This window comes from Panthera pardus, unplaced genomic scaffold, assembly GCF_024362965.1.
Source record: "Panthera pardus isolate Hobbes unplaced genomic scaffold, ASM2436296v1 HiC_scaffold_20, whole genome shotgun sequence".
NCBI lineage: Eukaryota > Metazoa > Chordata > Mammalia > Carnivora > Felidae > Panthera > Panthera pardus.
The window spans coordinates 55193253-55204770 of record NW_026526766.1 but is presented as its reverse complement, the minus strand read 5'-3'; the positions used below and the strand labels follow the sequence as shown (position 1 = coordinate 55204770).

At 44.2% G+C, this 11518-nt stretch overlaps 1 protein-coding gene across 1 annotated transcript; it reads left to right on the top strand.

The window, feature by feature from the left end:
* The first annotated feature begins 43 nt into the window (after positions 1–43).
* BAG1 (BAG cochaperone 1) lies at positions 44–10935 on the top strand. Its single transcript, XM_053908049.1, has 8 exons — positions 44–436; positions 473–563; positions 1973–2101; positions 4506–4588; positions 6248–6361; positions 8710–8817; positions 10111–10173; positions 10676–10935. The coding sequence occupies exons 2-8, from the start codon at positions 527–529 to the stop codon at positions 10763–10765; spliced, it is 624 nt and encodes a 207-aa protein (XP_053764024.1). The 5' UTR covers positions 44–436; positions 473–526; the 3' UTR covers positions 10766–10935.
* The last annotated feature ends 583 nt before the right edge of the window (positions 10936–11518 follow it).

Sequence of the window (11518 nt, the reverse complement as noted above, 5' to 3'; positions counted from 1 at the left end):
AGCTGCTTTGGCCGAATTCAACCGGGCCTGCTCCAGGGGGCGGGGCCGGTAGGCCCGCTGGGCCGGGCCGGGCCGGGCCGGGCTGGGGCGGGGCAGGGAAGCAGCCGCGCGGGGTTGCAAGGCGCCAAGTTCCTCTCCCACCGCTGGGTAGTCAACTAGCGCGGGTCTGGCGGAGCGCGGTGGCGCGCGGAGACCGCGAGGCGACCGGGAGCGGCTGGGTCCCCGGCGGCGCGCCCCTCGGCCGGGCCGGGAGCCGCGCCAGTCGGTGCCCCCGGCCGAGCGCGGTCCGCCTCCCTCTCAGCGATCATCCGTCCGGAGTGCGGCCCGCGGGCATGCCGGATCCACCAGGGGCGCCGCCACCGGCGCTCGCAGGCCGCGGGTGAAGAAAGTGCGGACTCGCTCGGCCCGGAGCGAAGAGGTGACCCGGTGCGAAGAGGTGGCCCGGAGCGAAGAGGTGGCCCGGAGCGAAGAGGGGGCCGGGAGTGAAGAGGTGGCCGGGAGCGAAGAGGTGGCCGGGAGCGAGGAAATGGCGACAGGCGGCCTCAGCGTGACCGTCACCCACAGTGAGCGCAGACGGCCGGGTGGGCTTCGTGCCGGCTGGGCTCCGTGCCGGTCCACCAAAGCCTGGTGGGGGTCTGGCCACGTGTCCTCCAAAGGCGTGTGTTCTTGTGCTGGTCCTAGCGTCTGGAAATGTGAGGTCTTGTTTGTGTTTGGGACCGGCTTTTTGTGCGGGTCTTGTATCTGCACACCTTTCCAGGGGCCAGTGTATTTTGTCTCAAGCCATTTGCCTTTTGTCTTATCGTCCATGTACGTGCTTCACGTCGTCGTCCTGGTTATATGTCTTAGTGTGTGCCTGGGCAATCCTTGTGAGTCTTTGTATCAGCATTGTGTTTGGCCGTGTCGTATATGACTGCTGTGTGCCTGGATACCTGTGTGTGTGCTGAGTTTAAACCTACGTCCGTTGTTTGAGTGGGATGTGGCTACAAGCGTAAGCCCTGGGAACCCTTAGGGTCTGTCTACTGTTGGAGGTGATAGCCAAACAAAGTAAGTCCACCCAAGAGCTGAACCTATGAAGTCTCCTCAGGACTAGAGGAGACCCCAGGGCCTCAGAATCTGGGGACCAGTATTCTAGATCCTTCAGTTTTGAGTGACCTTGGGATGTCTCTTTTCTAGGCATCTGGTTTCTTCCCTGTGAAGTAGAATTGGTAGCACCTGTCCTGCTGACTTCATGTGGCTGTTGTGCAGGCTCAAGGCTTGGCATATGCCCAGGACATGGGCTACCTCCTTACTGTGCACATACCTGGAAAAGAATTGGCATTTCTGGTTCAAAAAGAAGTTTTCTGCTGTTTGAGTTTACTCACTCATTGTCTATTTGCTGAGCGCCAGCCATGTTTGTGCCCAGATGTGCCCAGTAGAAGAGACCTGGAGGAAAAATAATTCCTTACCCATTACAGCAAAGGAGACAAGAACAGTACAGTAGAGTACAGGGTAGTCAGGCCACAGGAAGCAGATAGTTTGTGATGAAAAGCACGCCCTTGGAAATCAGATAGATGTGAAGTCAAGCTCTGACTTCACAGTTGGGTCTCAATAGGCAGGTCTTTTAACTTAGGTCCTGAACTTAGTTTGCTTATCTGTAAAATGGGGATTAATAGGTAGTACCTCCTTAATGGGGTTGTTCTGAGGATTAAATAAGATAATGTATGAAGTGAGCCTAGTCAGTCCTTTATGCATATTAAGTGTGTAAAATGCTACCTGATATCACTAGATTGCTAGTTATTATCATAGAGGACACAAAAATCCTTGAGAAGTTTACCAGACAAAGCTGGGCAGATGGGGGGACAGACAGGCTATTTGGAGTAGGTGGCAAATGAACTGGGCCTTGAAGGCTGAGTAAATAAATATAATAAAGTGTCACCCTTTTTTGGTTTATGTGAAAGAGTTTTCTTCATCAAACACTCTTCTCTGTCCCCAGGCAATGAGAAGCATGATCTTCACGTTATCCCGCAACAGGGCTGGAGTGAGCCAATTGTCCAAGACCTGGCCCAGGTTGTTGAGGAGGCCACAGGGGTTCCACTGCCTTTTCAGAAACTTATATTTAAGGGTAGGCATTTCTCTTCCAGCTTTGAGTCCTTATGGCTAATGGGCCTACTTAAAACTGCTTAGCCTTACCTAGTGGTAACTCTTAGTTTTCAAACTGGGATAATTCTTATTTGCTTGTTTAGTCATCCATTCCTTAGACATGTATTTTACTGAGGCCCTTCTATATACTGGACACTTTGAAACATTTGGACAGATGTTAGAGTTGAAGTCCCATGAGGGTGGCAGAAATCTTAACCATTTTTGGTGAAAGTGCACAGGCAGTATTCCCTGGCTAAGCTAGATTCTCTTCCCATCATATGCGTATGTGGCTCTCCTGACCACTTCTGCAAGTTACTATTAAGTAATTGTTTTCATAGTTGCTGAACATCTGATTTCTCTGTTAGGGATAACTAACTTTAAGGGAAGACACTACTGTGTCCAATGCTCAGCATAGTGCTGACACAGAGATGTTGAACAAACTTACTAGGGGCCTGGATATGGCAGGCCCAGTAGATGATACTGATTTCTGCCAGGACCCACCTCCCCCTCCTATTCCCATATCTCCCATATCTATTCCATATCTCCCATACCTCCCCCCCCCCATCTCCTGAGAGATCCCATATTTGTGGTATCTGATGGGGCTAGATTTATCCCATTTGGTGCCAGTCTTAAATAATTTAGTGATGGGAACCATTTTTATTTATACTTCATAGTGTAACTCCTTGTCTTTTTTTATTTTTTAAACATTTTATCATGGAATTATAAAAGGCAATAGAAATCCATGTTTCAGGGGTGCCTGGGTGGCTCCATTGGTTTAGCGTCCCTGTCTTGATTTTGGCTCAGGTCATGATCCCAGGGTTGTGGGATTGAGCCCTGCCTCAGGCTCCACACTAAGCATGGAGCCCGCTTAAGTCTCTCTCTCCCTCTGCCCTTCTCTCCTGCTCTCTCTCTCTCTCTCTCTCTCAAAAAACAAACAAACAAACAAACAAATAAACCATATTTCAAAATGGAGGAAAGCACAAAGAAAATGCTCTATGTTCTTCTGGATAAAACCCCTCATATTTCAGAATGTTTCTTATATTATTTTTATTTTTTAAAAATAAAATTTTTTAATGTTTTATTTATTTTTGAGAGACAGTACACGTGGAGGAGGGGCTGAGAGAGAGGGAGACACGGAATCCAAAGCAGGCTCCAGGTTCTGAGCTGTCAGCACAGAACCTGATGCAGGGCTTGAACTTACAAACCGTGAGATCATGACCTAAGTTGAAGTTGGACATTTAACTGGCTGAGCCACCCAGGCACCCCTCATATATATACACATACGCATATATACATACGTATGTGTATATATATATATATGTATATATATATATATATGTGTATGTGTATATACACATATATACACACATATATCTATACATGCATATATGTATACGTATACTACTTTTAAAAATATACATACATGTATATATACATATATATGTGTGTGTGTATATATATAATATATATATACATATATATATATATATATTTTTTTTTTTTTTTTTTTTTTTTTTTTAAGTAGTTTTCACACCCAGCTCAGATCCCAGTGCAGGGCTTGAACTCATGACCCTGAGATCAAGACCTGAAGCTGAGATCAAAAGTTGGGCACTTAACCTACTGAGCCACCCAGGCGCCCCTCATTTCAGCATATTTCTATCCAACTATTTGTTTGTTTGTTCAGGCATCCTGAAGTGTGGGTTCTTATTTATGTATGTGTTTTTAGTTGACGAAACTGAGATTATATTGACTATATAGTTTTTATAACATTTTTCTTATAATGCTGAGCCATCAGCATTTATTGTGGCATTCAGGTTTCCTAAAAAAATTAGCTTTAGGGGCGCCTGGGTGGCTCAGTTGGTTAAGCGTCCAACTTCGGCTCAGGTCATCATCTCACAGTTTGTGAGTTCAAGCCCTGCGTCGGACTCTGTGCTGACAGCTCAGAGCCTGCAGCCTGCTTCAGATTCTGTCTCCCTCTCTCTCTCTCTGCCCCTCCCCTGCTCATGCTCTGTCTCTCTCTCAAAAATAAATAAAACATTAAAAAAAAATTTTTTTTTAATTAGTTTAATGCCTACAAAGTCTTCTGTACTGATGTATAGCTAATCAATCCCCTATTCCTAAATGTTTGTTTTTCCAGTTTCTCACTATTATGATTAAGGTTGCATTGAAGATTATCTTGTAACACTTATTGTGTAGGCACATGTCCCATTACTTGTTTAGGATAAAATCTGAAGTGAAATTTCTGGGTCAAGACACTGTCTGAAAAGGTTATTACCAATTTATCCTCTTCTCATTAGTGAACACACTTGTCTGTTTCCTGTACCCTTGCTGAAATCTGTTTTCAGTGTTGTACAATTGTTACCACTTGGCATAACTTCTCTTTTCAGGAAAATCTCTGAAGGAAATGGAGAAGCCATTGTCAGCACTTGGAATACAAAATGGTTGCCGAGTCATGTTAATTGGGAAGAAGGTAAATTGCTTTTTCTGCCAGAATACCTGAGAATCAAATGACCAAGGTCTTTTATACACATTTCTATTTAAAAGGCCAAACTGGGGACCCAGATTCTGCATTAATAAAATAAAATAATAAAACAAATAAAATTAATAAAATAAAATAAAATAAAATCTCTAAATACATGTAGTTCCATTCATTTGATAGGATTACTAGTTTTGTTATTCTCAGGCCCTCCCACTCCTGTTGGTTATGGTTTTTACTCTGGGAATTAGGAACAGTTATGCTGCTTCAATAACAGCTCTTGTGTTGGTGGTGGGATCTCAATCTGGTTAAAATGGGGCCTGAGTCAGGACTTACTTACTTGCAGGGGATTTGCAAGAGAATGTTTTATTAAAATAAGCCTATAGATTTTTAAAATAAGTACTCTGCAAATTTCATCAGTCTCTCTCCCTTTAAATACCCCTTTTACTAAAATCTCCCACAAGGGAAAAACCCTCTTTGGCCAGAAAGAAAAGTTCAGAATAAAGAACTGAAAGAGGAAAAGAGCCAGTTTGTGAGGACAGTAGCTCCTGGGGTGATGAGTGAGGTTTATGGCCAGCCCTGCATTGTGGCACACTGGAATTGTTGGTCATAAGAAGCTTTCTATTTTGTGTGAGGTAGCTGATTCAGAGAGATGGAGAGAGGGCAGAGATTAGCAAAGTGGAGGCAAAAAAAAAAAAAGTCCAGCTGCAGAACGCCGAGAGATTGGCACTTAGGATTTCCCCACAAAGAAGAATGTGATCAATTTGAGATAGTGTAAAAGCAGGAAGCTACTGGCCCTGACTACTGATTGTTTAGATGAGAGAAGGGGAAATATTCTAGGTTTCTTGCTCAAGGGTCAGGGGAATAGTTCTGAGCAATGGGCAGAACATAAGGGTTGAGTTTGAAGAAGCTATAGGACCCCTAATTGGGGCTGTCCTGGGATATATGGAGCCAAGTCTCATTCAAGTCTGTTTCTACCTCTTTTGGGCTGTGTGATCTAAGATTACTTTACATTAAACCTCAGTTTCATCATCAAAAACACTAGATTGTTCACTGGGATGTGGTAAGGCTTAAAATAATAATACAGGTAAAGTGTTTAGTGCCTGGCAGGGAGGAAATGCTCAACAAAAGTATTCATCATTGTCATCATCATCGTATTAAGTGGGAGACCTCAGTTGGTGGGTGACACTTAGGAATTCATTTAAAGGAATGGTAGAATTCTACCTGTCTCACCATTCTGGACTCCTTACAGGTAGTCACTATAATTTGTTCCCTCTTGAGGTTTCAGTCTGGAGTCTGCTATGGATCAGCCCCAAGTTTAGGTTGAATCTGGCACTTGGATTGGCTCCATCCTCCCAACCCAAGCTGTCCGGGGCCTGGCCAAATGTTTACTTAGTATCTTCTCTCTAGTCTAGAGTCTTTGTGGGTAGAAAACCCTAATGTGTAATCCTCCTGCTTGCTTTCCAAGAAGCAGCAGAGTTAAGGCTATTTTTTTCTAGGAGAGTGGTTTAGTCCAGTTGTGGTCAGATTTTTTTCTTGCCAGACAAAAGCTACCTTTCTTGGTGATTATTGACTTCATTTTATTTTTAAATGTTTTATTTTTTTTTCTTTCTTTTTTTCTTTTTTTTCTTTTTTCCTTTTTAAACGTTTTAGAACAGTCCAGAGGAAGAGGTTGAACTAAAGAAGTTGAAAGATTTGGAGAAGTCTGTGGAGAAGACAGCTGACCAACTGGAAGAGTTGAATAAAGAGCTTACTGGAATCCAGCAGGTCACTCTCTTTGTGGAGATGCAAATGTGTGGTCACCGGGCAGCCTCTCTAGTCAGATTCCCTGGGTTCAGATCCTGGCTTTACACTTTCTATTACTTTGGGCAAGTTTGCCTTGTCTCAAGTTCCTCACCTGTAAAAATAGACTAATGACAATACCTCCCTCCTCTTAGGGTTGGTGTGAGGATTAAACGATGCAGTTTGAGGGGCACCTGACTGGCTCAGTTGGTAGAGCAGGCCACTCTTGATCTTGGGGTTGTGAGTTCAAGCCCCACATTGGGCATAGATCTTACTTTAAAACAAAAGTTGTAAAATAAAATGATGTACTTTGAGTCTGACACATACTAAGTGCTTTATAAGTATTACTGTCACTGTTATTTTCAAACCCTAGCCAGCATCCATTTGTGCTCCTAGGAGAGCACCTGCCATGTCAGGATCATGTATTATCTGAAAATAGAACAGGTAGCTTCTCTCAGTCCAGTCTGTTATAATGTGTTTAGCAAGGCAAAGAACATTTTGTTGAGCCATAAAAGGTCCAAGTTGAGCTTGATCTTAGAGGATGGTATCCTGTTCATTTCCTTCTATTAGAGAAGGGGTACAGAGACCAAGTAAGGATTGTGAACAGCCCCAAATCACATCTTCCCTCCCTCCCCTCAGTTTATAACATTAATAGATGTATCTTTTGGTTTTAATTACAAAAGTAATACATGCTGATTGTACAGAACTTTTAGGTAAAGATAGGGGCACTAATACCTGTAAGCCCCTGACTCAAAAGATAACCAATACTGGGGCACCTGGGGGGTTCAGTCAGTTAAGTGTCTGACTCTTGATTTCAGCTCAGGTCATGATCTCAGAGTTTGTGAGATTGAGCCCTGCATTGGGCTATGTGCTGACAGTGTGGAGCTGGCTTGGGATTCTCTTTTTCCCTTTCTCTCTGCCCCTCTTTCCCTTGCTCTCTCTCTCTGAAAATAAATAAACTTAAAAAAAAAAAGACAACCAATACTAAAGACTGGAATATATTTTTGCATCTTAAATTGATACAATGTTGTGTACACTTTGTAAATTGTTCTATTAGATAGAAGATTGAACATTTTCCTATGTCATTAAAAATTATCATACTTATTGGGGTGCCTGCCTGGCTTAGTCGGTAGAGCATGTGACTCTTGAGCCCCATGTTGGGTGTAGAAAGTACTTAAAACAAAAATAAAATCTTAAAAAAATAATGATCATGTATTTCAAAACTTGCAGAATGTTGCCACATATATGAATATGTTATGGTTTAGCCAACCAATTCTTTATTGTTCATCAACCTAATGTTATTTTATCATTATGCATTAATGCTTTTCTTTTTTTTTTTTTTTTTTTAATTTTTTTTTTTTCAACGTTTTTTATTTATTTTTGGGACAGAGAGAGACAGCATGAACGGGGGAGGAGCAGAGAGAGAGGGAGACACAGAATCGGAAACAGGCTCCAGGCTCCGAGCCATCAGCCCAGAGCCTGACGCGGGGCTCGAACTCACGGACCGCAAGATCGTGACCTGGCTGAAGTCGGACGCTTAACCGACTGCGCCACCCAGGCGCCCCAATGCTTTTCTGAACATCCTTGGATGTAAATCTTTTTTGACCATTTCTGACTTCTTTGGTAGCATAAATTCTCTCACTTGGAATTGCTGGTTAATGTTTAAAGCCTTTACTACAAGTGGTCAAATCTGCATCTTCAATAAACATTCTTAGAGATCCCCGCTGTCCATCTGTTGTCACCAGCTAATTGGTGACTGGGCCAAGCAATGTGAATAAACAGCAAGACAGTTTAGTAAAAATAATGTAAATTCTGCCATTTGTTTACACAGGTCTATGTCAGGAATTATTTTAAGGGTCTCCATATATTCCTCTTTATCCTCATAGTAACTCTCAGGGGTGAGGTATCATAATCTCCATATTAAAAATGAGGACATTAAGTCTCAGATAGGTTAAGTAACTTGCTCAAGATCACAAGCCAGTAAAGGGCAGTCAGAATTCAAGCCTGGGCCCATCAGGCTCTACACCTCGTGTTCCTAATGTCTGCCTCTTGTGTGTGGGTATACACTGGTGACTGGGGGCTGCACTCGGGAGGCATTTGCAGCCCTAGTGGGCCATGTGAGACAGAGTGGCCTGCAGCCTATCACAGTGCATGGGGTGACCCTGGGCCAGGTTTTCTGTTTTTTAGCAAGAGATGAAGTTGTGGGTCTGAGGTGTGGCCCAGCCTTTTGGGGGGGATGTAGGCTCAGGGTGTGGCTGCTTCATCAGTGTCTTGGCATGGAGTTTTCTGTCAGCCTCAAGGAACCCTTGCAATAATGCATTATTCCTGCACAGGGCTTTCTGGCCAAGGATTTGCAAGCTGAAGCTCTCTGCAAACTTGATAGGAGAGTAAAAGCCACAATTGAGCAATTTATGAAGATCTTGGAAGAGATTGACACGCTGGTAAGTAAATATTCAGCTGGTGGGGCGCCTGGGTGGCTTGGTCGGTTAAGCGTCCGACTTGGGCTCAGGTCATGATCTCATGGTCCGTGGGTTCGAGCCCCGCGTCGAGTTCTGTGCTGACAGCTCAGAGCCTGGAGCCTGTTTCAGATTCTGTGTCTCCCTCTCTCTGACCCTCCCCCGTTCATGCTCTGTCTCTCTCTGTCTCAAAAATAAATAAACGTTAAAAAAATTTTTTTTAAATATTCAGCTGAGAAAAACTAGTTTCCTTTGACTATGTTTCAGTCAGTTTCAGTCTTTCAGTAATGCACTCTTACTGTATGAGTATATTGAGCACCTGCTGTGTGTCAGACACTGCTAGTCCTTGATGGATACACAAAAAGATAAGACAGTTCCTGATTTTTAGTCAGTCACATCACACTAACATAAGGCTTTTGTCATTTTTATTTATGTATACTAATAGCATCCAGTTCTCACAAAGTTGGAACCCAAACGGACTCTGATTTTATGGTCAGAGAAACACAGGGCTTCGCTTTCCTGATATTCATGTGACTGATATTCCACTGGGCTCATTAGCTGGACGGAATTCAGTTAGACTCATGAGTAGCTCTTATGAGACAATTGGGGCTCATCGACTCCATGTTCCCTTCTGCAGAGGGATGGTAATGGTATTTCTAGCCTGATGCCTCATGTTTTTAAAATTAAAAAAAAAATTTTCTTTATTTATTTTTTTTGAGAATGAGAGACAGAGAGTGAGAGGGGGTGGGGCAGAGAGACAGGGAGACACAGAATCCGAAGCAGGCTCCAGGCTCTGAACTGTGAGCACAGAGCCCAATGCAGGCTAGAACTCGTGAAACCGCGAGATCATTACTTGAACTGAAATTGGACGCTTAATGGACTGAGCCACCCAGGTGCCCCTGATGCCTCATTTTTGAGGGTGAATTTCTCTGCTTGGGATTCTAGGGGAGTGAGAGGGGTTTGTAAAGAAGAGGCACAGTGAGCTCATGGTGTGGCCAGGACATAGTATCTGTACATAGGACACAGAGAAAGAACAAAGTCTTTGTTACAGATCAGTGTCTATGGCCCAGACATTGAGAACAAAGGGAACTTTTATAGAGGCGAGAGCCATGGGAAGAGCCATGTAAGATAAGATACAGACCAAGGGAAATCATTCCTGAAAATCCATGTCTCATTGACACTGGTGACTTAAGATGCATTTGGTATACTGTGGTGTTCTATCATGTTGTTATGCCATTTTTACTGAGATTATTTATGTGTCAATGTGTTCTTCCACAGATTCTGCCAGAAAATTTCAAAGACAGTAGACTGAAAAGGAAGGGTTTGGTGAAAAGGGTTCAGGTGAGTTGTGTGGTCAGAGATTACAAAGTTTAATGTGTTTACCTGCGTGTGTGTTTACCTGCTCAAAGTAGGGTAGGATAGAAGTGTGATGTGTGGTGTGGACTTTTTTTTTTTTTTTGGTTGTTATTTCATGAGCCCAGAACATAAGAGAAAAGCTCCTTTCATGTCCCTGTAATTATATTTGAATTTACTAACTGGGAAGGAAGATCACACAATTCTAGGAGACACTATTCAGGTGAACCCTGCTCCCTGAAATTGTACATTCACAGTGGCAAGGTTTCCTGTCCTCACCACCTGCTGGGGGTTGTCGTCAGAAACCCTAGTCCTATGCTGCCTCTGCCCCTGCCCTGCTTGCCTTAGAGCCAGGCCAGCTCCATCCCTACACAGCCTGTTTTGAGTCAGTCACCCACGGGTTCTGCACAATGGCTAAGCAAAGAGCCTTGCACGGGCAGGGATTGGCCAGCCCGGGATGGTCCCTCACTGCCCTGTATTTATGTATTAGGCATTCCTAGCTGAATGTGACACCGTGGAACAGAACATCTGCCAGGAGACAGAGCGGCTACGGTCCACAAACTTAGCTCTTGCCGACTGAGGTGAGGCAAAGAGAGCATGTGCTGCCTTGAAGAACAGTGCCACCACCTCTGTCCTCTCTGGAATAGAAGTGACCTGATTTCTTCAGGGCCGCTGGGGACAATTGGCCGGTTGCCTGTTTTCTTGCCCCTCTACCTGTTCTCAATGAACAAGTGTTGTCTGCAATCTTCAGTAGAGCTCCTGTCTGTTTTCTCATTCTGTCTCTGTATGGCTGTGCTGTCCTGCAGCCCACCTTGTCTGGAGAGGGCCTCCCCTGCCCAAGTCTTCCCAGCTCTTTTGAGCTTTGGGTGCTTTCTTTGGGCTGGAGAGACCTCCTATTTGGGTTTATAGGCCACCCCCATCTTCAGATACATGAGGCCTTTTTGCCCTTGTGATTCTATAGCCTATAGATGTAACCTAGAACCACCAGGAGGTTACATCTAGTCAGGAATGTCGGGAGTAGCTCAGAACAGGTGTTTGGCAACGTGGGGTAGTCCAAACATCCCTCATTGTAACCTAATTCTGGCACAGCTGGCCGGATTGTTGGTTCACAGACCCTGACCTCACCTCCCAGTGACCCTGCCCAGCCTTGGGCCTTGAGATCTCAGAAGCCCATTTCTGGGTGGGGCTTGTATTGATGCTTAGACTTCCTTGTCCTCAGGTAAATCTCTAGTAGGTTAAGGCTGGTATTGACTGAATCTCTGCTTGAAACCAGGCCACAAGTATGGCTTAGTGGGGGCAAAGAGAAGAGTCACAGTGAGGCAGGTAGTGAAGG

What these genes read in the sequence shown, in the direction of transcription:
- BAG1 (XM_053908049.1), top strand. Translation starts at nt 527, where the DNA reads ATGGCGACAGGCGGCCTCAGCGTGACCGTCACCCACA. An exon ending in CAGCGTGACCGTCACCCACA is followed by an intron (nt 564 to 1,972) that starts GTGAGCGCAGAC and finishes CTCTGTCCCCAG; the next exon opens with GCAATGAGAAGCATGATCTT. An exon ending in TCATGTTAATTGGGAAGAAG is followed by an intron (nt 4,589 to 6,247) that starts GTAAATTGCTTT and finishes TAAACGTTTTAG; the next exon opens with AACAGTCCAGAGGAAGAGGT.